Source organism: Rhinoraja longicauda, chromosome 18 (assembly GCF_053455715.1).
Source record: "Rhinoraja longicauda isolate Sanriku21f chromosome 18, sRhiLon1.1, whole genome shotgun sequence".
In the NCBI taxonomy this organism is placed as follows: domain Eukaryota; kingdom Metazoa; phylum Chordata; class Chondrichthyes; order Rajiformes; family Arhynchobatidae; genus Rhinoraja; species Rhinoraja longicauda.
Genome location: NC_135970.1, coordinates 7989020 through 8016205, shown reverse-complemented (window position 1 = coordinate 8016205; position 27186 = coordinate 7989020). Strand labels below are relative to the sequence as shown.

The 27186-nt window shown below is 42.9% G+C and overlaps 2 protein-coding genes across 2 annotated transcripts in view; one reads left to right on the top strand and one right to left on the bottom strand.

Moving 5' to 3' along the window:
• Positions 1–27186, bottom strand: part of LOC144602227 (tetraspanin-18-like) — a 305930-nt gene that overhangs the window by 221131 nt on the left and 57613 nt on the right. The window lies entirely within an intron of this gene.
• The window catches only part of LOC144602465 (astacin-like metalloendopeptidase), an 81483-nt gene that overhangs the window by 12821 nt on the left and 41476 nt on the right, over positions 1–27186 (top strand). The window contains exons 3-5 of the mRNA XM_078415612.1: positions 7369–7446; positions 13957–14112; positions 26403–26523. Of these exons, the coding sequence (XP_078271738.1) occupies positions 7369–7446; positions 13957–14112; positions 26403–26523 (355 nt within the window). The remainder of the gene's footprint in view (positions 1–7368; positions 7447–13956; positions 14113–26402; positions 26524–27186) is intronic.

Genomic DNA, 27186 nt, shown 5'->3' with positions numbered 1-27186 from the left:
GGTCTTATCAGGACCCTATACTACTGCAGAAGAACCTCTTTACTCCTATACTGAAATCCTCTTGTTATGAAGGCCAACATGCCATTAGCTTTCTTCACTGCCTGCTGTACCTGCACGCCAAAGTTCAGTGACTGGTGTACAAGGACACCCAGGTCTCGCTGCACCTCCCCCTTACCTAACCTAACACCATTGAGATAATAATCTGCCTCCTTGTTTTTGCCGCCAAAGTGGATAACCTCACATTTACCTATATTACACTGCATCTGCCACGCATCAGCCCACTCACTCAACTTGTCCAGGTCACCCTGCAACCTCATCATATCCGCTTCGTAGTTCAAACTGCCACCCAGCTTTGTGTCATCTGCAAACTTGCTAGTGTTACTTCTAATTCCTTCATCCAAATCATTAATATATATGGTAAACAGTTGCGGCCCCAACACTGAGCCTTGTGGCACTCCACTCGCCACTGCCTGCCATTTTGAAAAGGACCCGTTTACTCCTACTCTTTGCTTTCTGTCTGCCAACCAATTCTCTATCCATGTCAGCACCCTACCCCCAATACCATGTGCTCTAATTTTGCTCACCAATCTCCCGTGTGGGACCTTATCAAAGGCTTTCTGAAAGTCTAGATACACTACATCCACTGGCTCCCCTTCATCTATTTTACTTGTCACATCCTCAAAAATTTCCAGAAGATTAGTCAAGCATGATTTCCCTTTCATAAATCCATGCTGACTTGGACTTACTGCTATCCTTTTACTGCTATCCAAATACACCGTTATTACCTCTTTAATAATTGACTCCAGCATCTTCCCTTCCACCGATGTCAGGCTAACTGGTCTGTAATTCCCCTTTTTCTCTCTCGCTCCTTTCTTGAAAAGTGGGATAACATTAGCTATCCTGCAATCCACAGGAACTGATCTTGAATCAATTGATCATTGGAAAATGATGACCAATGCGTCCACTATTTCTAGAGCTCAATACATCTTACAAAGGCCAATTAACCTATAACCCTGCATGTCTTTGAGATGTGGGAGGAAACCAGAGCATCTAGAGGAAACCCAAGTAGTCCCAGGGGGAACATGCAAACTCCACACAGACAGGTCCCAAGGTCAGGATCGAATGAGGATCACTGGTGCTGTGAGGCAGCAGCTCTACTGAACTGCATATGGAGGAACTGAATCTGCTATTTGCTAGTTTATTACTGGAGAAGAGGTAAGAGTCAAATTTTCAGGAAAGACCCAGCACTGCCTCTTGTCCAGATCATTTCAAAGGACAGGTTGCATTCTGCAGAACCACTGGTTAATCTCAAACTCATTATCTTCCCATACTCCCTGACATTTCAGCAATTGGCAGCTGTCAAGCTGGGAACCTTCTTGTTTAGTACCTTCTTCAGCACCATGTACAAAGAGGATGATACAAAAATTCTTAGGATATAGAATCCATATCAGGGTGATCAGATAGCTTACTTGAAGTGAACTCAAAACTCACACAGTAAATAATTTTCTAGCTTAACTCTGTACATTTTCAGTCCTGTTTGCAGTGTCTGGACAAAAGAAATGTGAATTCTCATTGTAAGGAGTCCTTGCCACTATATTGACTGGCCTTGTAAGGAAATGTAATGTAGGTATTGCTGAAAATGACTTTTTAGTATGTGTATGCATAAAATATTGTTGTTCAGTGAATGAGTTGACTACTTATCTGAAAACTAAAATTAAAATCAAGCTAAATCAGGAATTGCAGTGAGAAAAATTAAGAAGTGCTATGTTTGTCAATTCAGTTATGGATGTGGATAAAATAATATATTAATATTCTACATTACATTTATCATTAAAATAATAGGAGGTTGGTAACAAAACGTATAAGGAGTTGGGGCCAAATAGGGTAAGCACTTCCACAGGGAGAGCATGAATAGAATATTTTCATCAGAATCATAGTAAAATATCTTCATACATACTATATCAAACAGAAAAAAAACCATTTGCAGGTTTATGAGAAACTAGCATGGTTTCCTCAACTTCTTCTGCTCACAGTGATGATTAGTGCTCTGCTCAATATCGCTGTACTGCAGCAATTCTCTGGATTCCAACCAAATAATCATCTATGATAATGATGGGTTCAATAGTAATTAGAAGGGAAACCCTTGCCTGGTACTTTCCTTTTGCCCTGAAGACCTTGTGTGTTTCAGTTTGATAAATTAACTTGGTATGAATGAGCCATTAAATGTGAATCTTTTATCACAGTTTTCTTTTATCACAGTGCTTTTACCAATTGAGGCATTATGTTTTAATAAGGCATGTAGCGGGTAGATGGGTGTGCAAACAAACGGAAATACACTCTGTCAGTGCTGCATGAGTTGCAGATCTTTAAATATAATATAACTACTTGGATTAGTGTTCCATCCAGAGATGCTGCCTGTTCTGCATTTTGTGCCTCCTATGAGCATTTTGTGTCTATCTTTGGATTAGTGTTATCCTGGCCTCTTTAACCCGCACTGGTTCAGCTGTTAAGGGTTGGGTTCTTGAGTCCTTTAGAAAAAAGGCGACACAATGGTGCATCATGAGCACTGCCTCATGGTGCCAGAGATCCAGATATGATCATAATGAGGGCTGTTTACAATGCATTCAGAAAGTATTCAGACCCCTTCACTTTTACTACATTTTGTTACGTTACAGCCTTATTTTGAAATGGATTAAATTATTTTTTCATCAAGCTACACACAATACCCCAGAATGAAGAAGCGAAAACAGGTGTTTAGAAATGTTTGCAAAGTAATTAAAAAGAAATAACTGAAATATCACATTTACATAAGTATTCAGATCCTTTGCCAGGACACTCAAAATTGAGTTTAGTTTCATCCTGTTTCCATTGATTATCCTTGAGATTTTTCTACAACTTGTTTGGAGTTCACCAGTGGAAAATTAAATTGATTGGACATGATTTGGAAAGGCACACACCTGTCTTTATAAGGTCTCACAGTTGACAGTGCATGTCAGAGCAAAAAACAAGCCATGAAGACAAAGGAATTGTCCATAGACATTCGAGACAGGATTGTCAAGTCAAGTCAATTTTATTTGTATAGCACATTTAAAAACAACCCACGTTGACCAAAGTGCTGTACATCTGATTAGGTACTAAGGAAAAAAAATGAAACATACAGTAGCACGCAAACAGTTCACAGCGCCTCCTCAATGAGCCTCAAACGCTAGGGAGTAGAAATAGGTTTTGAGCCTGGACTTAAAGGAGTCGATGGAGGGGGCAGTTCTGATGGGGAGAGGGATGCTGTTCCACAGTCTAGGAGCTGCAACCGCAAAAGCGCGGTCACCCCTGAGCTTAAGCCTAGACCGTGGGATAGTGAGTAGCCCCAAGTCGGCCGACCTGAGGGACCTGGAGTTAGAGAGGGGGGTTAGAAGATTTTTGATGTAGGGGGGGGAATGTCCATTTAGGGCTTTATACGTGAATAGGTGGAGCTTGAAGTTGATTCTGTACCGTACAGGGAGCCAGTGGAGAGAGGCCAGAATCGGGGTGATGTGGTCCCTTTTACGGGTACCCGTCAGGAGTCTCGCTGCGGCGTTTTGGACCAGTTGCAGGCGGGACAGGGAAGATTGGCTGATCCCAGTGTATAGGGAGTTGCAGTAGTCTAGGCGGGAGGAAATGAAAGCGTGAATTATTTTTTCTGTGTCGTCGAATTGGAGGAAAGGTTTGATTTTAGCTATGGTTCGAAGTTGGAAGAAGCTGGCTTTTACCACAGCGTTGACTTGCTTATCAAATTTTAATGCAGAGTCAAATATCATGCCGAGGTTTTTGACATGCGATTTGACTAGGCAGGATAGACTTCCAAGACTTCCAAGACTGCCTGTTATCGATTTGATGGAGTCGGGGGGGGGGGGGGGGGGGGGGCGAATAGGATGACCTCAGACTTGCTCTCATTTAATTGGAGGAAGTTCTGTGCCATCCAACATTTTATGTCCTCAAGGCAGTGTAAGAAGCTGTTTAAATTTGACTGGTTGTTGGGTTTCAGGGGGAGGTAAAGCTGAGTGTCATCGGCATAGCAGTGGAAAGAAATGCCGTGCCTTTGAATGATTTGGCCAAGGGGGAGCATGTATAGAGAGAAGAGAATGGGGCCTAGGATGGAGCCTTGTGGAACTCCGCAGGAGAGGCTAGCTGGAGCAGAGGAATAACTGCCTATGTTGATGGCGAAACTCCTATCTTTGAGGTACGAAGCGAACCAGCTCAGGGCAGTGCCATCAATGCCAACCGCGTACTGGAGACGGTCAATAAGGATGGTGTGGTCCACTGTATTGAACGCTGCGCTGAGGTCGAGAAGGAGCAGGATTGCACAGTCGCCGGTGTCGATGGCGAGAAGCAGGTCGTTGTGTACCTTCAACAAGGCAGACTCTGTGCTGTGGTGGGCTCTGAAACCTGACTGGAAACTTTCCAGGATGGTGTATTGGTGCAGGTAGGGCACTAATTGGTTTAGAATTGCCTTTTCAAGGACTTTTGACAGGAATGGCAGTTTGGAAATGGGTCTGTAGTTGCTAGGCAAGGTGGTGTCTAGGTTAGGTTTTTTCAGTAGGGGCTGGACCACCGCGTGCTTGAAACGGGTTGGAACAGTGCCAGTTGCCAGAGAACTGTTGATAATAGAGAGGATGCTGGGACCGGCTATTGCAATGACATCCTTCAGAAGGGCAGTGGGGGCAGGATCAAGGGGGCAGGTTGCAGGCTTCATAGCGGAGACAAGCTTTGCAAGGGAGGATAGAGTGACGGGTTGGAAGCTGTCCAATTTAGATGAACAGACTAGTGAGACAGCTAGGTCACGGGTGGGAGGGGAAATGTTCATTCTAATGTTCTCAACTTTGTTGGTGAAAAATTTAGCGAATTCTTCGCACTTAGCAGGGGACCCAACTAAGCTGGTACTGGGGGCGGGACATATGACAGAGGTAATTGTTCTAAATAGGACCTTGGAGTTATGAGAGTTTTTGGAAATAAGGTCGGAGAAGTATTGTGCTCTAGCAGACTTTACTGCTTCCTGGTATTTGAGAAGATTGTTTCTCAGAATTTCGAAGGAAATTTGAAGCTTGTCACATTTCCACCTCCTTTCTGATTTTCTGCACTCCCTTCTTAGGGCTTTGGTGGTGTCATTGAGCCACGGCCGACCTTTGGGCTTAGGCTTTTTCATTTTAAGGGGAGCGATATAATCCAGGATGGAAGAGCAAGTGATATTAAATAAAGAGGCGAGATCTTCAGTGCTGAGATGGGGGGGAGAGGCCTCAATAGTGCAGATGTTGGGGGCAGCTGTGAGAGCCTCGGAGAATTTACTGGCAGTCAATGAATTTATGTCGCGGGAGTAGCGAACAGGGAGATGAGATTTTGCGGGAGATAAAGGCAGAGATGCGTCAAAAATGATAGCGCTGTGGTCCGATAGACAGGCTTCAGTAGTTTCAATGTTGTTGATTGGGAATCTGGACGATAACACTAGGTTGAGAGTATGGCCTAACTTGTGAGTGGGTCCCGTGGTGTGAAGAGTCAGATTGAAGGACTCAACCAGGTGCATAAATTCACTCACTTAGTGGGACAGCAAACATGAATATTAAAGTCACCAAGAATCATGATCTGGTCAAATTTGGGCAAAATGCTAGAAATCAGATCAGCAAATTGGGTGATGAAGTCCTTATGCATTTTTGGTGGGCGATACACAAGAACAATTAAGAGGGGATAGGCTAGGCCTACTTTAATTAGTTGCACCTCGAAACTGGAGAAATGATCAGCGTTCAGGAGGCGGCAGTTGAAATGTTTCTTAAACACAGTGGCTAAGCCCCCACCGCGTCCGGAGAGCCTAGGTGAGGTGAAGAAGTTACAGTCATCAGGACAGAGTTCCACGAGTGGAGCAAGCTCACCAGGGTGAGCCACAGATCTGAAGAAGGGTATAAAACAATTTCTGCAGCATTGCAGGTCCCGAAGAGCATAGTGGCGTCCGTCATTCTTAAATGGAAGAACTTTGGAACCACCAGGACTCTTCATAGAGCTGGCCGCCCGGCCAAACTGAACAATCGGGGAGAAGGGCCTTGGTCAGGGAAGTGACCAAGAATCCGATGGTCACTCTGACAGAGCTCCAGAGTTCCTCTGAGAAAATGGGAGAACCTTCCAGAAGAACTATATCTGCAGCACTCCACGAATCAGGCCTTTATGGTCAAGTGGCCAGACGGAAGCCACTCCTCAGTAAAAGGCACGTGACAGCCCACTTGGTGTTTGCTAAAAGGCAGCTAAAGGACTCTCAAACCATGAGAAACAAGATTCTCTGATGAAACCAAGAATGAACTCTTTGGCCATAATGCCAAGCATCACATCTGGGGGAAATTAGGCACCGCTCATCACCTGGCCAATACTATACCTACGGTGAAGCATGGTGGTGGCAGCATCATGCTGTGGGGATGGTTTTCAGCAGCAGGAACTGGGAGACTAGTCAGGATCGAGGGAAAGATGAATGGAGCAAAGTACAGAGAGATCCTGATGAAAACCTGCTCTAGAGCGTTCTGGACCTCAGACTGGGGCGGAGGTTCACCTTCCAACAGGACAGCGACCCTAAGCCAAGACAATACAGGAATGGCTTTGTGACAAGTCTGTGAATGTCCTTGAGTGGCCCCGCCAGAGCCCGGGCTTGAACCCGATCGAACATCTCTGGAGGGACCTGAAAATAGCTGTGTATCGATGTTCCCCCTGCAACCTAACAGATCTTGAAAGGACCTGCAGAGAAGAATGGGAGACATTACCCAAATACAGGTGTGCTAAGCTTGTAGCATCATACCCAAGAAGACTTGAGACAGTAATAGCTGCCAAAGGTGCCTCAACAAAGTACTGAGTAAAGGGTCTGAATACTTATGTAAATGTGAAATTTCAGTTATTTCTTTTTAATTATTGCAAAAATGTTGAAATACCCTTTTTCTTTTTTTAAATTATGGGGTATTATGGGTAGATTGATGATTTGAAAAAAAATCTATTTTAAAATAAGGCTGTAACGTAACAAAATGTGAAAAAAGTTAAGGGGTCTGAATAATTTCTCCCTGTGACCCCATGGGTTTATGCTCTGGTTTCCTCCCACGTCCCAAAGACATATGGGTTTGTAGGTTAATTGGACTCTGTAAAATTGCCCCTATTGTGTCGGGTGTTGATGAGAAAAGTGGGATAACATAGAACTACTGTGAACAATGACCGGTGTGGACTATGTGGGCCAAAGGGCCTGTTTCCATGCTGTATCTCCAATACTAAAAAAAACTAAAATTAAATAATGGGAATGTTTATTGTATGCAAATATTGTGAAATTTGAGACATTAATGATGGTTAAATGATGTTTTAAATTTTCAATTTCAGATGACTTGAACAAGTTGCAAAGGGAAACTAATGAACCTGATATCTTCAGTATCATTTTGAAAGCCAATAAAGAACTATGTAAGAAAGTTTAGAAATTTAAATGCATGGATTTTTAAATGTTATTGTGCACTTTAAAGCAGTTTTAAAAATTACTGTCATTAAAAGTAATTCATTAAGATAATGATCAGGATGGAAAGTTTTACTTAAGGGGAAGAGTGAGTCTTAAGTGTAAAGTTAACAGTTTTACTTTGAGGTAAAGTAATGTTGGCTTGGTGGAACAAAATTCTGTAATTTTTAATGGGATCAGGACAGTGAAAAATTAACATTTATTTATGTGATTAGGAAAGCAAGGAGGATAAAATGAACAATTATATCAGAAAGTACACAAGTAATAAACTAAATTGTTTCATTCTGTGCTACAAAATTTCAGATTGAAAAGTTTGTTCAAAATTTAAACATAGCTAATTACAAATATAAATGCTCTTAGAAGGCTGCACAGACAGGATATACTTCCTGAATACAGTGAACATTTATGTCAGGAGATTCTGTCTATTGCAGGAGGTAGCGAGACATTTGCAGTAAAATCTGTTGCCAACTATATTGGCCATAATTTACAAAAGAATAAAGTTCTGTCAGTGTTTGGCCTCTGGATTCTTCCAACCACTGAGCTTTGCAAAAATTCATTTATTCCTTCTTGTAATTATGTCAGCCCTAATTTTGATGACACCAAAATGACAAACCACTAAGCTTTGACTTACTTCCCATTTGTCTGAAGCATTGTCAGTTACAGGCATGTGGCAATATATCAACTAAACTGTTTATCATTGATGAGGACTTTATTCCAAAAGTATGTATCTGGTGTATGTCTATACAAATAATGCCAGTACTTTTACCTGAGGTTGCACTCTTAAAAAGGTTCCTACAGAGCTCTGCAATGGGTGCATGGGGACAGGGGATACAAATGTGATTTAGCAGTGACTACATGCACGAATGACTAATTAGAAATAGTAATCTAGCTAGTAACACATCCTAGAAAATCTAAGGCATCAGCACAAGAGCAATACTATTAATATACTAACAAAATTAAATTCACCATATACTATGTGGTGAAATAAAAAAGCACAGCAGCAAATCAGTGAAATCCCCTGGTTAACCTGAATATCGTTCAGTGAATGTACCATGCAGCTAGGCTAATGTTTTAAGAGCAATGATTTTGTGTACCTGAAAGATGAATGCAGAAAGAATTTCAATTCCAAAAAGTTAGAAAAACTGCAATGCAGGGAATTTGAAATGAAAATAGAAAACAGTAAATGCTGGAAACACTCAGCAGGTCAGGCCATATGAATGAATGAATTAATAAGTTTGTTGGCCAAGTATGTGTATATACAAGGAATGTGCCTTGGTGCTCCGCTCACAAATGACAACACAAACATACAGTTAACAATTAAGAATAAAGCATAAACACATTAAAACAATAAGGATCCAACATTATGGTCTAAACATGTGGGTGAAAATAAACCAGAGCAAAAAAGAGACTACAGACTTTGGTTATTGAGTAGAACTACTATTTGTGGAAAAAAATCCGGACAGTCCGGAGTCGCCTTCCAGAGAGAAGTGCTTCAAAGAGTTTGTGGCCAGGGTGAGAGGGGTCAGCGATGATCTTGCCCGCTCGCTTCCAGCCCCTTGCAATGTACAGTTCGTCAATGGGGAGAAGGTTGCAGCCAACAACCTTCTCAACTGATGGAATGATTCGTTTCAGCCTCCGGATATCGTGCTTGGTGGTTGAGCCAAACCAGACCATGATGGAGAAGGTGAGGACGGACTCAATGATAGCAGTATAGTATTGGACCATCATTGCCTGTGGCAGATTGTGTTTCCTCAGTTGCCGCAAGAAGTACATCCTCTGTTGGGCCTTTTGGACTGTGGAGTCGATGGTGGCCCCCCATTTAAGGTCCCTGGAGATAATGGTTCCAAGGAACTTAAATTACTCCACAGATGTGACTGTGGTGTTGTTGATGGTGAGTGGGGGGTGGGGAGGGGGAGCTCTTCGAAAGTCTACAATTAGTTGCACTGTCTTAAGAGCATTGAGCACCAGGTTGTTGCGATGGCACCAGGACGGCAGCTGTGTCACTTCCCATCTGTAGGAAGATTCCTCCCCATCCTGGATCAGTCCAATCAGGGTTGTGTCATCCACAAACTTGAGGAGCTTGACAGAGGAGTCTGTGGAGGTGCAGTCGTTGGTGTAGAGAGAGTAAAGGAGAGGGGAGAGTACGCAGCCTTGCGGTGCTCCTATGCTGCGGGTCTGCGATGTGCTTTCCCAGCCTCACATGCTGCTTCCTGTCTGTCAGGAAGTTGATGATCCACTGACAGAGGGGTTCAGGCACAGTCAACTGGGAGAGTTTGGAGTGTAGTAGCTCTGGCACAATGGTGTTAAATGCAGAGCTAAAGTCCACAAACAGAATCCTGGCATAGGTCCCCTTGCGGTCTAGGTGCTGGAGGATGAAGTGCAGGCCTTGGTTGACTGCGACATCCACCGATCTATTGACCCTGTTTGCAAACTGCAGAGGGTCCAGCGGGGGGTTTGTGATGTTTTTCAGCTGGGCCAGCACGTCTTTCAAAGTTCTTCATGACTAAAGAGGTCAGTGTGACAGGCCTGTAGTCATTAAGACCAGTGATCCTTGTCTTTTTGGGTACAGGGACAATAGTGGAAACCTTGAAGCAGGCAGGGACAGTGCAGGCAGGCAGGGACAGTGCAGGTTTGCAGGGGTATGGTTGAAAATGTTTGTGTAGATCAGTGCCAGTTGTTCGGCACAGAGCTTGAGGGTAGAGAGGGAAACATTGTCCGGTTCTGGAAATTTCCGGCTTTTCTGTTTCTTGAATAGCCTCTCCACCTCCGCAATTTCTATTGGTGGAGATGGAGAAGTGGCCAGACTGATGTTGGGCAGTGGACGAGGGCCCAGTCTGGAGTCAGGCTGTATGTGGAAATTGGTGATTGCAGAGGGGGGGGGGGGGGGGGGGTAGGGGCCAGTCTTTGCAAACTGGAGTCAGTCTGTGAGTAATTGTGAATTGCTGCTTGGGGAGGAGTGGTTGGGGAAGGGTCCAGTCTTTTCAGAACGGAGTCAGGCTGTGAGAACGTGTGAATTGCTGCTTGGGGAAGAGTGGGTGGGGAAAGGTCCAGTCTTTGCAAACTGGAGTCAGTCTGTGAGTACATGTGAAGTGATGATTGGGGGGGAGGGGGGGGGGGATCCCAGGATTATGTTTCTGTTTCTCGAACCCGCAGTAAAACTCATTCAGGTCATTGGTCAGCTGACGATTGTCCATGAGTCCATGGTTTTCCTCTAGTTGCTAGTGATTTCTTGCAAGCCCTTCCAAACGGGATTCCAAACTGAAGAAGAGTAATTAGCTGAGAACTTGCTCCTCAGCTTCTCAGAGTACCTTTCCTTGGCAGCTCTGATTCCTCTTCTCAGCTTGTACTTGGCCTGCCTGTAGAGGTCTGTATCCCCGCTCCTGTAGGCCTCATCTTTTGACTGGTGGAGCTGTCTGAGTTCTGCTGTGAACCAGGGCTTGTTGTTGTTGAACCAGATCCGGGTCTTCGTGGGAATGCAACTGTCCTCGCAAAAGCTGACATAGGATGGCACAGTGTCTGTGTACTCATCGAGGCTTGTGATTGCTTCCCTGAACACATTCCAATCTGCAGTCAAAGCAGGATTGTAGTTTTTCAATGCCCTCGCTTGTCCACCTTTTCATTGTTCTGACCATAGGTTTAGCAGATTTTAGTTTCTGCCTGTACGTCGGAATAAGGTGAACTAAACAATGATTGGGGAGACCCAGAGCCACCCAAGGAACAGAGCGATATGCGTTCTTGATTGAAGAGTAGCAGTGATCAAGTGTCCTCTCCCCTCTGGTGGGGGAGGTAACATGAAGTCTGTACTTTGGGAGCTCACGACTGAGGTTGGCCTTGTTAAAGTCCCCAAAAACAATGACCATGGAGTCCAGGAAGTCACTCTCTACCCTTAATAACTGGTCAGCAAGTTGCATTTGCGCCTCACTTACATAGGCTTGGGGGGGGATATAAACTCCAGCGAGAAAAAATAGGTAAATTCCCTCGGAGAATAAAAGGGTTTGCAGTTGATGAAAGATTCTAGATTGGGGGAACAGAAGTTAGACAGTACCGTGATGTCGCTGCACCAGTCCTGGTTAGTGTAGAAGCATTTTCCACCTCCTCTTGATTTTCCCGCTGCCTCTGCGGTGCGGTCCGCTCTGTGTAGTTGAAGGCCAGCCAGTTGCAGCGCGTTGTCCGGGGTCGACTCACACAGCCAGGTCTCGGTGAAGTACAGGGCAGCGGCTCGAGAGAAGTCCTTGTTAGTGTGGCACAGGAGTTGTAGTTCGATCGCTTTGTTATTGAGAGAACGTAGATTTGCGAGGAATATACTCGGGAGCGGTGTGCGTAATCCTCGTCGCCGGAGTCGGGTGAGTGCTCCAGAGCGCTTCCCATGGGTCCTCCTCCGTTTCAAGACCTTGAACTTAGCCATAGGCCCGCCGACGAGTATGTCCAAATAATCCAGCCAGTAAGAGAGATTCGGAACGATGTTTGAAGGTACCGTATGTCTGATGTTAAGGAGTACCTCTCTCATGAAAGTGATCTTTGTGGGATTTCCACAAACACAAACGAACAAATACATACCAAACAGCAAGGAGCAGTACACCGTGGCAGCCATTGTCAGCGCCACTTCCGAGTGGTTGTCGGAATATCTATGGAAAAAGTAAGATAGTTAACATTTCGGTTCAGAGAAAGTTAGAAACCTTTAATTTGAAGTTTGCTGAGAGATGGATTGATCATTTGGTTAACAGAAGGTTTGTGAAAACATTACCAGTTCTGTTAAGGAAAATCTATCAGTTATTTTGTGGGTGATCACGATTGCCAGCCATATCATAATGCCTATTTAATTATTCCAGCATTCTTTATCCACGTGATGTAAATACACACCTTTGAAGTTTATTCGTGGTATCACATGCATTCACAAATCGGAATTTAGTAACTCTTTAAGATTAAGAATAAAACTGAAATTCTGAAATAAAAATTAAATGTTGGAAACACTTAGGTCTGGCAGCATCAGTGGAACGTTCAGTTGAAGAACCTCCAGAAGTCGGAAAGTGAAAAAACAAGTTACTTTTAAGTTGCAGGCAGGGTGGAGGGAGATGGATAAGGAAAAGGGAATTTCTCTGAGGGTTATTATAATGATACAACGTTCATAAAGTTGTCTGATTAATAGATTGAATGAAGTCAGTTAGAGACGGAGAAAACAAACGATATCAAAGCAGTAAATGTAAGTCCAAGTTATTACTGAGAACTGAAACTAAAATGAGAAGGTGTGATGTTTCCAGTCGATCAGGCAATGGAGAGATAAAATCAGAGTCAATATATGACCAATGGATAAGCCAACAACAGAATTGGCCAATTCTGCTACAAACAGAGAAAGGGAGCAACATGAAATTGTTGAATCCCAAAAGCTTCAACATGTCCAAATGGTAGATGATATGCACTGAATGATATTGGAACCATGCAAGAACTCACAAACAGCATCAAGTAAACATGATTGGACATTTAACTTGGAAGTATTTTCAAGATTAGCTCTTTAAAGATACACCAACTGTTGGTGTCAATTTATAATGTTTTTGTGGTGTGTTAGGACCCATATTGTCCTTACTTTTCAGTCATACAATCTTTACAGTAGTTCTTTGCAACCCACAGATCCATTTTATCTGCTTCATTAAAATAGTGCCGCTTCAGAAGTACAGAGCAGTAAAATTTCCAAAGAAATTGAGAAATTCCCTGGAATGGACCTAATCTTGAGATAGTTAAGCATCTTGAATTTACAATTTACAATTTACAATCAAACTTCACTGAGACTACAATTGAGACTGGAATGGACCTAATCTTGAGATAGTTAAGCATCTTGAATTTACAATTTACAATCAAACTTCACTGAGACTACAATTTACATTTACAATTTACAATCAAACTTCACTGAGACTAATGCCCATTTCACTGAGGTGTTTTCATTTATTTTAAGTTTGTAAGAAGCTGGGAAGAATTTTCCATTGCCATAATAATTTTGATCCACATGTAGAAATTGGATTGCCTGGCACAATGTATGAAGATTAGGCACCTCATTCAGAAGAAGAAGCAATGTCTAGATAGAAGAATGTGTTTTATTATACTCATTGATAACAATTGAGTGATGAATGAGATTGCATTTTTAATTAATTGTTTTATTCTGTTTGGTCACAAGATATTTATGGCTTTTCTGTGGGTAATTTGAATCACATTCCAAATAATGGAAACTAACAAATGGTACCCAATAATAAACTTTCATTTTAGCAAAAACATGACAAACAGATCTGATGTTTGTTTTGTCAGCTGACATATCAAAGGTGGGTCAACTGGCTAAATTGGCAGGATGATCCGTTACAGATGGTCATTACCTAGTTTTGATATGGTCATGTTTAACGTGTTCATGTTTAACATATATTTAATGGTGGTAGATTATTTCAATAATATGAGCATCTGTCTTTCTCATTTTTCAGTGAAACATACAGGAAATACAACCATTCAGTATGGTGACATTCTAGTTGATAATTCTAGAAATGCTATGATGTGTAGGAAATCACCAAGAAGTTGTTTATGGCCACCTTCCGAAGATGGGAATGTTTATGTACCATATAAACTCAGTAGAGACTATGGTATGTTATTTTCATTGACATTCATTTCTTTTGATAAGTCTAACTTACAAAATAAATTATTGATGTTAGTGCATTCCTAATTATTTATATATTTTATCAAAACACTTATTTAAGGACATCTCAGTGGGTTCAGTTAGCCATGAACAGAAAAGGCATACTGAATAGGTTTGAACAACAGTCTCTATTAAATACACAATTATAAATGAGATGGCAGTTGTGGAACTGCAGGTTGCTTCTGTGGTCCTAAAACCAAAATGAGCAAATTAAGCAGCCTCTGCTATTCTCAAATTAATAGCAGTTTTTAAACTTCTTGTGCTGCTTTGCACGTTAATGCACCTTTATGGAGGATAATTGCATGGGCATCAGCACCAGTTGAACCTAACAGGCAGAGACTCCAGTCACATCTGCAGATCTCAAAGCAGAGGTATTGCCTACATCACCACCAGTAGTTATTTCAAATGCTTAGAAACCTTTAGTGCAAGTCAACTATGGGAACAGTTATCTAATTTTACAGGCTGAGCAATTGATATATCAAGATAAGAAGATAAAAACTGAGACTGACCCAGCCAGCACAAGGTTCAGGGAATATTCCAGAAAAGTGAACGACCAATGGAGACTGCCAAGACGAGTAAAGCATGTGATGGACAAAGATTAGATTTACTAACCTGATCATTAGCGATTAGGATCCTACACATTAGGGACAATTTGCGATTTTATCGAGGTCAATTAATAGACAATAGGTGCAGGAGCAGGCCATTCAGCCCTTCGAACCAGCACCGCCATTCAATGCGATCATGGCTGATCACTCTCAATCAGTACCCCGTTCCTGCCTTCTCCCCATACCCCCTCACTCCGCTATCCTTAAGAGCTCTATCCAGCTCTCTCTTGAAAGCATCCAACGAACTGGCCTCCACTGCCTTCTGAGGCAGAGAATTCCACACCTTCACCACTCTCTGACTGAAAAAGTTCTTCCTCATCTCCGTTCTAAATGGCCTACCCCTTATTCTTAAACTGTGGCCCCTTGTTCTGGACTCCCCCAACATTGGGAACATGTTTCCTGCCTCTAATGTGTAATGTGTGGGGCGGCACGGTAGCGCAGCGGTAGAGTTGCTGCTTTGCAGCGAATGCAGCGCCGGAGACTCAGGTTCGATCCTGACTACGGGTGCTGCACTGTAAGGAGTTTGTACGTTCTCCCCGTGACCTGCGTGGGTTTTCTCCGAGATCTTCGGTTTCCTCCCACACTCCAAAGACGTACAGGTATGTAGGTTAATTGGCTGGGTAAATGTAAAAATTGTCCCTAGTGGGTGTAGGATAGTGTTAATGTACGGGGATCACTGGGTGGCACGGACTTGGAGGGCCGAAAAGGCCTGTTTCCGGCTGTAGATATATGATATGATATGATAATGTGTCCAATCCCCTAATTATCTTATATGTTTCAATCAGATCCCCCCTCATCCTTCTAAATTCCAGTGTATACAAGCCTAATTGCTCCAGCCTTTCAACATATGACAGTCCCGCCATTCCGGGAATTAACCTAGTGAACCTACGCTGCACGCCCTCAATAGCAAGAATATCCTTCCTCAAATATGGAGACCAAAACTGCACACAGTACTCCAGGTGCGGTCTCACCAGGGCCCGGTACAACTGTAGAAGGACCTCTTTGCTCCTATACTCAACTCCTCTTGTTATGAAGGCCAACATTCCATTGGCTTTCTTCACCGCCTGCTGTACCTGCATGCTTCCTTTCAGTGACTGATGCACTAGGACACCCAGATCTCGTTGAACATCCCCTCTTCCTAACTTGACACCATTCAGATAATAATCTGCCTTTCTATTCTTACTTCCAAAGTGAATAACCTCACACTTATCTACATTAAACTGCATCTGCCATGTATCCGCCCACTCACACAACCTGTCCAAGTCACCCTGCAGCCTTATTGCATCTTCCTCACAATTCACACTACCCCCCAGCTTAGTATCATCTGCAAATTTGCTAATGGTACTTTTAATCCCTTCATCTAAGTCATTAATGTATATCGTAAATAGCTGGGGCCCCAGCACCGAACCTTGCGGTACCCCACTGGTCACTGCCTGCCATTCCAAAAGGGACCCATTTATCCCCACTCTTTGCTTTCTGTCTGTCAACCAATTTTCTATCCATGTCAGTACCCTACCCCCAATACCATGTGCTCTAATTTTGCCCACTAATCTCCTATGTGGGACCTTGTCGAAGGCTTTCTGAAAGTCGAGGTACACCACATCCACTGACTCTCCCCTGTCAATTTTCCTAGTTACATCCTCAAACAATTCCAGTAGATTTGTCAGGCATGATTTCCCCTTCATAAATCCATGCTGACTCGGAATGATCCTGTTACTGCTACCCAAATACTCAGCAATTTCGTCTTTTATAATTGACTCCAGCATCTTCCCCACCACTGATGTCAGACTAACTGGTCTATAATTACCTGTTTTCTCTCTCCCTCCTTTCTTAAAAAGTGGGATAACATTTGCTATCCTCCAATCCACAGGAACTGATCCTGAATCTATAGAACATTGAAAAATGATCTCCAATGCTTCCACTATTTCTAGAGCCACCTCCTTAAGTACCTTGGGATGCAGACCATCAGGCCCTGGGGATTTATCAGCCTTCAGTCCCATCAGTCTACCCAAAACAATTTCCTGCCTAATGTGGATTTCCTTCAGTTCCTCCATCACCCTAGGTTCTCCGACCCCTAGAACATTTGGGAGATTGTGTGAATCTTCCTCAGTGAAGACAGATCCAAAGTAACGGTTTAACTCGTCTGCCATTTCTTTGATCCCCATAATAAATTCCCCTCCTTCTGTCTTCAAGGGACCCACATTTGCCTTGACTATTTTTTTCCTCTTCACGTACCTAAAAAAACTTTTGCTATCCTCCTTTATATTATTGGCTAGTTTACCCTCGTACCTCATCTTTTCTCCCCGTATTGCCTTTTTAGTTATCTTTTGTTGCTCTTTAAAAGAGTCCCAATCCTCTGTCTTCCCACTCTTCTTTGCTATGCTATACTTGCTCTCCTTAATTTTTATGCTGTCCTTGACTTTCCTTGTCAGCCACAGGTGTCTCTTACTCCCCTTAGAGTCTTTCCGCCTCTTTGGGATAAATTGATCCTGCAACCTCTGCATTATTCCCAGGAATACCTGCCATTGCTGTTCTACCGTCTTCCCTGCTAGGGCCTCCTTCCAGTCAATTTTGGCCAGCTCCTGCCTCATGCCTCTGTAATCCCCTTTGCTATACTGTAATACTGACACTTCCGATTTTCCCTTCTGCCTTTCCATTTGCAGAGTAAAACTTATCATGTTGTGATCACTGCCTCCTAATGGCTCTTTTACCTCTAGTCCCCTTATCAGATCAGGATCATTACACAACACTAAATCCAGAATTGCCTTCTCCCTGGTAGGCTCCAGTACAAGCTGTTCTAAGAATCCATCTCGAATTAACCCACAAACTTGTACATTTTTGGAATGTGGGAGGAAACCGATGCACCCAGGGAAAACCCTCGTGGTCACAGAGAGAACGTACAAACTCCAAAGAGACAGCACCCGTTGTCAGGATCGAACCTGGGTGTCAGGCCCTGTAAGGCAGCAACTCTACTGCTGCTCCACCATGCCGCCCTTATGTTAGTGAAAATATTGGTGTATAAGTCAAAGGATCCCTAAATGGTGGCAGCGGAGGTCGGTAAAGTAGTGAAGAAGGCATATGAAAGATTTGACTTCAATAATTGAGGCACAGAAGATCAGGGAAGTTATGGTCCTGCTTTGTAAGACATTGGTTAAGCCACATCTAGAGCACTTTGGTGGAACAGCATCTCATATTTCGCTTGGGCAGCTTACAACCCAGTGGTATGATAATTGATTTCTCTAACTACAAGTAACCCTTGTATTCCCTCTCTCTCCATCCCTCCCCCACCAAAGTCGTACCAGCTTCAAAGTCATCTTGTTGAGTCTCATTGTCCAACTCGTTCTCACCTAACACACAGCCAACAATGGCCTGTTTCCTTTATCATCGTTACTTTTTTGCATATCTTTCACTGTAATTTCAGAAGCTTCTGCCCAGGGGATAAGTCTGCGTTTGTTTGTTTGTTGGTTCATTCCGGTTTAGGCGCTGTGCACCTTGTAATGTGTTGTGACTGTTTGCAGACCAATTTCCCTCCGGGGATGAATCAAGTTTATCGTATCATTTCGTATATCTCTCTACATCACCGTCTATATCTCTCGTTTCCCTTTCCCCTGACTTTTAGGATGAAAAAGGGTCTCAACCCAAAACATCACCTATTCCTTTTCTTCAGAGATGCTGCCTGACTCGCTGTGTTACTCCAGCTTTTTGTGTCTACCTAGAGTACTGTCTTCAGTAATATATCAGCCAACTAATGTACAAGTATAAATAAAAATGAATAAAAGGTTCACAACTGTACTCACAATTCTCCATCTGATATTTCGCCACAATCTCTATCGATCATCTCTCCTATGTTGTAATTATAGGATCCAGTAAACACTGCTGCACTAACCACTATCATATTGTTCAGTTATACATTCATGGTTGACTAGTATGTCCATTTATTCAACCATAAAATGCAAACAGGCACACTGGTATACTCTTCTCTCCTTTATTATGAGGTGACACACAGCGCTTCTCCTTTAATATGAGGTGACACACAACTGTCGCTGGCAGCAGCAAACAAATGCTGCAAAAGCCATATGCTCTGGAGGATCAAGTGCTATCAATTTTTTAATGATCCCTTGGGGTAGATTCCACTCCGTTTCTGTGCATTCTGAAGTGAACTGATGAGGTAGGAGGAGTTTAATGGGCTGTATGTGTTGCAATTTGAGAGGTGCTGTGCTTTTTCCATCATTTACACTGAGCCTCTGTGTGCTGCGGACACATGGACCCAAGGTTCTCAGTGCCATACTAAATTCTCATTCTCCATTTTGATTGAACATGGGCAAGAGATTCCCAGGTGTCAACGAGGGCATTGCAATTCTTCAAGGATTTTTTTAAAGTATTGTTGAATCTCTCTTATGTCAACCTGACAATCTCCTGGTGTGACAAAGCTTGGAATAGAATCTTTGTTTTTGTAGTCTGGTTTTTAACACAGCTAACTGAGTGTTAGACTCGACTCTGGCGATGTTGGCCTGGGAGAGGTTGCTAACATTGGCTCATTTATCCTGCCACTATATTTGAAGCATTTTGCAGATACTATGTTGGTAACATTTCTCAAATGCTTTGAGCTACTTTCTACAAGCTGTCCAACTTGTAGAGATCACCAAAAATTTGGGATTTCCATGTTCATACCGTTGGGTTGTAGGCTACCCAAGTGTAATGTGAGATGCTGTTCCTCCAGTTTGTGTGTGGCCTCGCTCTGGCAATGGAGGAGGCCCAGGACAAAAACATTCGTATAGAAATGGGAAGGGGAGTTAAGATGGTTAGCAACTGGAAGATCCAGCAGGTCTTGATGGTCTGCGCACAAGTGTTCGGCGAAATGATCAGTGAGTCTAGGCTTCGTCACCGATGTACAGGAGATCACATCGGGAACACATTGCGCTGTAGAAGCGGTTAGAAGAGGTGCACGTAAACCTCTTTCTCGCCTCTAAGGACTGCTGGGGTTCCTGGATGTAGGTGAGGGAGGAGATATAGTGATAGGTGTTACATCTCCTTAGAGGGTGAAAATACCTGGGGAGGGGGTGGTTTGGGTGGGAAGGGATGAGTAAACGAAGGAATTGAGGAGAGAGCGGCCTCTGCACAAATGCGAGAAGGGTGGAGATGGGAAGATGTGATTGGTGGTAGGATTGCATTGGAGTTGTCGGAAATGTCAGAGGATGATGTGTTGATACGGAGTGAACGGTGAGGACCAGGGGAACTTAATCCTTGTTCTGTCTGGGGGGGAGGGGGAGTGAGAGCAGAACTATGAGCCACAGAGGAATTGTCGATGAGGGATCTATCTGTGACAGCAAAGAGAAAACCATGTTTACTAAAGAAAGAGGATATCCCAAATGCAAAGCCTCATCTTAGATACGGCAGAGACGGAGGAATTGAGAGGAGAGAATAGCGTTTTTGCAAGAGGCAGGGTGGGAGGAAGTGTAGTCCAGATAACTGTGGGAGGCGGTAAGTTTGTAATAAACATCCATGTCCAGTTGTGTAGTCAGCGATGGATAGGAGCAAAATAAAATTGATGATGTAAATTTAAAATGAAACTAAAATTATTTGAAGTACGGAGCAATCAAGCAGAATCTGATGAGAGAGAAACAAGGATGACATTTCAGGTCCATAGCCTTTCATTAGTACAATACTGGCAAAAAGAGGACCTTTGCATACTTGGGTCATCTTAACACAGGTGACTTCAGCATTTTACAGGCTTTGACATAAATCTGATAAGGCACCAGTATCAGTGTTGCTGACATTCCAAATGTCATGATGCTTGCTCCTGCACAATCTGACCGATCTCTATCTCTGTTTATTCTAAGCTGGAGTCTCCTCTGTCAAGGGGGTGACAACATCACAGACTATGCCTAGATCCTAATACAAAAAAGCAACTTCCTGACAGAGACAAGAATAACATTTGCCAACAGAAAAAAACTGTCTCGTTGTGAAGGAAGTAAAAGGTCCACTGTCGTGGAAGTGTGTTTTATATAAAGTGTGTTTTATATATAGGTTCCGAAAGTGGTGAACCGCAGTCTGATGCAATGACTAACCAGTGGTCAACAGCAATTTGCTGAATTCCCCAATCAGGAAATCTGGACGTAGCCTTCTCTCATAAATCCCCTCTGGAGAAGAGAATTTGGGGTTTAACATGTACCGTGAATCTGGTGTTCACATGGGGTCCATTTGCCCTTAATTACGGCTCAGATAGGAACTGACACAATGAATATCTAGTAGGGCAGTGATGTGTTTCTCAAACAAGTTGGTTTATTCAAGGCCTTAACATTACGCACTGAAGGACTCTGGGAGAACCCAACGTGTTTCAAAGATTCATCGCACACACTGCAATTTTATATTCTCATGCCAACAGGGTTACATGTGGGTTCTACATTTTTGAAATAATTCCTAATTGATCAATATCTCTGTAGCCTTTCATCTTTGTCTTTCCCCAGTTATCTTTAATCTTATGTTCCCTGTTATTTAGAAAACCTCTCTCCCATTTGTCCAACAAATAGGCACAATAAAGGTCACTACCTGATCAGTTTTATTGCCCTCGGCTTAGTTTAGCACCCCCAAATGTTTGCTTTAACATCTAAATACTAAATATCATGATAAATCTATTTATTGCCTCCTAACATAAGTTAGCATCTTTTTCCAACATGTTTTTCCAATATGTAAGCTCTTGGGCTAAAAATATTACAAACTACTCATCTTTTTCAGAATTTCTTACATCACCCTCCATGTCACTTAATATTCAATGGATGAATCTAGTTTATGGGCTGCTCTTGCACCCAGATGCTGATGGATAATCCTTGCTTTTTTTTGCTCTTCTGCGATCAGGAGAAGATCCCTATTCACAGGCCTGTTTTTTCCTTTAGAGACCCAGACTGGACATTGTTGAACACGAGCAGTACAATACTTTGACATTTTAAACATTTGCATGGACTTCTAAGCTTTCTGAGACTTTTGTGATTTGGGCAAGTCCATTTTCCATTTACGTAAGAGGTTCAATATCTGAAGGATCTACTCCACAAATGTTGACTACATTTCAGTCTACAATCCTGATCTCTGGCCACCCTGTGGTCCAGTCATCATATCTCCTGGGCCTGACAAATATGGACCGTCACTAGTCAAGGCAGAAGGCCATTTAGGTATTTATCCTTCCTCACTGCCTGTTCCTCTTTACAGGCTACGTTTTTCCCAGGTGTCCATGGAAAGGGGGTGTGCTATAGTTGTGATATGTGACCAGTAGTAATGTGCATCCTGAATGAAGATAATATTTTAATTTTTTTAAATTGGTTCATGCTAGTTATTTGGGGAAAAGTATTACTGGTGGCTGCAGATTTCCATCAGCTTGTATATCAAAGGGCCCTGCAAAGTAATGGTTTTATACAATTAATATTTACTCATAAATATTTCACATTTCTGACATATCCTCTCCGATTTTTTTACGTATTGCACCTTTACATATACATACCTTGTTGCAATACAATTCCATGAACCCCAACCTCCAGTACCTTGGCTAACTTGCTCTGCTTTAAACCTTCAGGCTATAACATTGTTGGGAGAGGAACACATTTCCACCTGAATTCCATTCCCAAAACTTATCTCATCCAATGCCCATCATCCTTGCAGAGGCTGCCTGATTGCAATTACAACAGTGCTATAAGCTTGTGACTTGGTACCACAGGTGCATTCAAGGGGCTGGTTATTGAGCACTTGAGGAAGAACAGAAGTGTTGGGGTTTGTCGAAGACTTTCAGGATGAGGCGCATGGAAAATAAATACTATAATGGAGTAATACAGAGGGCACCGTGTTATAGGAAAGATGTTGTCAAACTGGAACGGGTACAGAAATGATCTATGAGGATATTGTCAGGACAAGAGGATCTGAGGGACCACTGCCACCCCAGCAACGGACTGTTCCAGATGCTACGGTCAGGCAAGCGCCTCCGCTGTCACGCTGTGAAAACGGAGAGGATGAGACAGAGTTTCTTCCCACAGGCCATCAGGACTGTCAACTTTTATAACTCCAGGGACTAAATTTTGTCTTCTCTTTATTAACTTTATTTATATGCTGTAACTGTAATTCTTTTTTGTGCACAATCCGCAGGCATTGCCACTTTCATTTCACTGCACATCGTGTATGTGTATGTGACAAATAAACTTGACTTGACTTGACTATAGGTAGAGGTTGAGTAGGCTGGGACTCTATTCCTTGGAGGATGAAGGGTGATCTTATAGAGGTGTATAAGATATGAGAGGAATAGATCAGGTAGATGCACAGAGACTCTTGTCTGAAATGTGAAATATTTGTATGAGTAAATATTAGTAGGTGAATTGAGGACAATAGGACATAGGTTTAAGGTGAAGGGGAAAAGATTTAATAGGAATCTAAGGGGTAACTTTTTCACACAAAGGATGGTGGATGTATGGAACAAGCTGCCAGAGGAGGTAGTTGAGGCAGGGACTATCCCAACATTTAAGAAGCAGTTAGATAGGTACACGGATAGGACAGGTTTGGAGAGATATGGATCAAATGCTGGTAGGTGGGACTAGTGTAGCTGGGACATGTTGGCCGGTGTGGGCAAATTGGGCCAAAGGGCCTGTTTCCACACTGTATCACTCTATGACTTGGGCTGAAAGTCTGTTTCAAAGTTATAAATTCTTGGTGAGAATTTGTGCTGTTCTGACTGGTGAGACCGGGTATATCAATGAACCAAATGATAAAAGTGGATCTCCAATGGAGTCCGAACCCTATAGAACAAATCAGTAATGTTTTCTTGATGTATTGGAATGCAATCCTACTTCGGTTGCTACTGGCAGCCCTGCAAAGATATTCTAAGTGTACTGCATCGAATATTACACAGAAGAAAATTAATATGCAGCTTATACCTTTGTGAATAAACTATTCCTCCAGCAATGCGGAGCTACATTTTCCAGTTTTTCAATATCAAAGTCAGTTTAAGAATGGCAATCCATACTCAGACAAATGATTCACCCCAAACAATTATGCAGTTTGATGAAGTTTGAACATTTTTCAACTTCAGAAGCAAGCAATGTCCCTGTTTATTATTTTGTTTTGGACATCAAAAATGACCTGTTTTTTCCTATAAGCGTTAATGTACAATAGGGTAACTTTTCTATTCAGTTCTGTGTAGTGCTGGAAATATATATTTACACAAGGATACAAGAAAATAGGAGCAGAGTAGGTCATCAGGTTATTCAAGCCTACCTCACCATTTAAAGTGATCAAGGCTGATCTGTGCTAGCCTCAGTTCCTCATCTATGCCATTTCTCGATACCTGTCTTTTCCCGAGGGTCAACCTAATGACTCTAGTCTGAGAATAACCCATTTATGTCTGAAGAAAGGGCTCGACCCGAAACGTCACCCAATCCTTCTCTCCAGAGATGCTGCCTGTCCCGCTGAGTTACTCCAACATTTTATGTCGATCTTCTATTTATTCCAATGTTTTCTATAAAATAGCCAGTTTTCAATTAATTCTGACAGAATTCCAATGATACAATTAGGTTTTTAACTTATGGCTTGGCCTCCAATGTGGCAATCTAAATATACTACAGGTACAATCCCTTCTAGTATTGCTCCCTGTAACATCATCAAAGAATTTGAGCAAATTTGTCAAGCATAATTTACCTTTCATAAAACGGCAAGAATCGCAATCCATGTATGTACTCAGACAAATGATTCACCCCAAACAATTATGCAGTTTGATGAAGTTTGCCATGTTGAATAAGGTTAATTATTTTCATCTTTCCTAAATGTTTAGCTATTTCCTCTTTAGTTATGTGATTGCATTTATTATATTAATTAACCTATACTCCATAAAGAGACTGACCAAAATGATAAATTTGTAAAATAGCAGCCAGATCTAACCGGTAACCAGAACAAGCTAAACCTGTTTTTTAATAGATTTGATGGTGGGACCTCTGCCCACCCTCCCCTCTGCTCCCTGACAGACTCTCCCCCTCAATCCCCCTGGTCCACTTTCTCTGCCCTTTCTTTACCATCAAGGCTGAGCAGGTGAGGAAAGAGCTGAGCAGACTCCGCCCAGGCAAAGCCACAGGTTCCGATGATGTCAACCTTAGGGTACTCAAGGCGTGTGCCAGCCAGTTGTGCGTACTCCAGCATATCTTCAACCTGAGCCTGGGCAAGGTTCCTGTGATGTGGAACACATCCTGTCTGGTTCCTGTACCAAAGAGGACAGGTCCCAGTTCCTCCAATGACTACAGTCTGATGGTGCTGACTTCACACATCATGAAGCCCCTGGAGAGGCTGTTGCTCACTCACCTGCGACCGCTGGTTAAACCCTACCTAGACCCCCTACAGTTCGCTTACCAAACAAAGATGGAGGTTGAGGATGCCATCATCCACCTGCTCCATTGTACCCATGCTCACCTGGATAAGCCGGGAAGCACTGTGAGTCATGTTTTTGGACTTCTCGGGTGAATGCTCCATTGGTGTCCTGGATCACCAACTATCTGACTGGACGACCACAGTATGTCAGGCTACAGAATTGTGTCTCGGACATGGTAGTGAGTCACACAGGGACCCCACAGGCGAATGTCCTCTCTCCTTTCCTGTTCACCATTTACACCTCGGACTTCAGATACAACTCAGATTCCTGCCACCTGCAGAAGTTTTCGGATTACTCTAATTGTGGGCTGCATCTAATTGTGGGCTGAATCGGGGAGGGAAGCTGAAAACAGAGGTGGAGTCAATGACTTTGTTGAGTGGTGTGGACTGAATCACCTGCAGCTCAACACTGAAAAGACTAAGGAGTTAGTGGTCGGCTTTAGGAAGAGAGGAACACCCCTGTCTCCATCAAGGGTGTGGATGTGCAGTTTACCAAGGAGTACGTACCAAGGTGTACAAGTACCTTTACCTGGACAGTAAACTGGATGAATCCAAGAACACAGGCCCTGTACAAGAAGGGAGAGAGCCGTCTGTACTTTTTAGGAGGCTCTGCTCTTTCAACATCTGCAGTGAGATGCTGCAGATTTCTACCAATCGATGGTGACCATTGCCATCTTCTTCACTGTCGAATGCTGGGGCAGCAGGGCGAAGGCTGCGGACGCCATTAGGATCAACAAATTCATCAGGAAGGCTGATCCGTCATGGGGGTGGACTTAGATTAACTGGAAATGGTCTTAGAGGGGATGATGCTCCTCAAACTGCGGAGCATCTTGGACAATACATCTCACCTCCTCCGTGACACACTGGTCAACCTGAGGAGCACCTTCAGCAACAGACTGGTTCCACCAAGATGCAGCACAGAACGCCACAGGAGATTCTTCTTCCCTGTGGCTATGAAAATGTACATCTCCTCCCCCTTCTGTCGTGGAGTAGACTGACTCCCCTTCCCCCTCCCCCCAACCCCCTTCCCCATTCTTCAAACATCCTCAATCCTGGGCTTTCCACTCGTCAGTCACTTGTCACATGAATCTTGTGTTTTATGACTGTTGGCAGACCAATTTCCCACCTGGGATAAAGTGCCATCATATCGTATAAAGTGTAAATTATGAAATATCTGTTCAACTACATTTGCAATAATCAAGTTAAGTACAGTCTGTTGATTGGTTTTGTTCTTTAAATGTAGATAATGCACAGAGACAACTAATTAAAATATCTCTGCTTGAGATTTCCACTTTTACGTGCATAAAGTTTTACGAGGTTGGTAGACATAAACGTGCCTTTGTTTCGGTTTCCTCAGAAAAAGGGTAAGTTGAAAGATTCAGCTCTATAAAGATTTTGTTAGTGGACTATAATCACAGTTAGTGGACTATTATGTGGAATTTGAGATGGTTTATATGTCATGGCTCGTGCCCTGAAACTTGGTTCAGATCATTCTTGGGAAATAAAAGAAAATAATCAATTTATTTGCTAATGCTCAGTGACCAATCCCCCCTTTCAGCAAGCAACAGGCAGATCAAATAACAGATGATCTGGACAGATACATGACACATAAAGTATGGAAATTAGGAAAGATAAATAAATGTTGAGAACTTCCCTTATTTTCAAGGCAGAGATAGATAGATTTTTGATTAGTACGGGTGTCAGAGGTTATGGGGAGAAGGCAGGAGAATGGGGTTAGGAGGGAGAGATAGATCAGCCACGATTGAATGGCGAAGTAGACTTGATGGGCTGAATGGCCTGATTCTACTCCTATCCCTTATGACCTCATGACCACCTAAATGAATTACATTAGGTTGCAGATTGTGGTCTCATAGAGTGATCTGCATGTACCATCTTTGAGATCAAGAATCACTACTGTCGTATCATTAAAGGAAGCTAATCAGCATTTGGTCTTTTATACAATGGCAATTTTGATGCCATTTGTTCAGGAAGGAATGACAGGCATTCAAGGAATTACAGAAAATCCC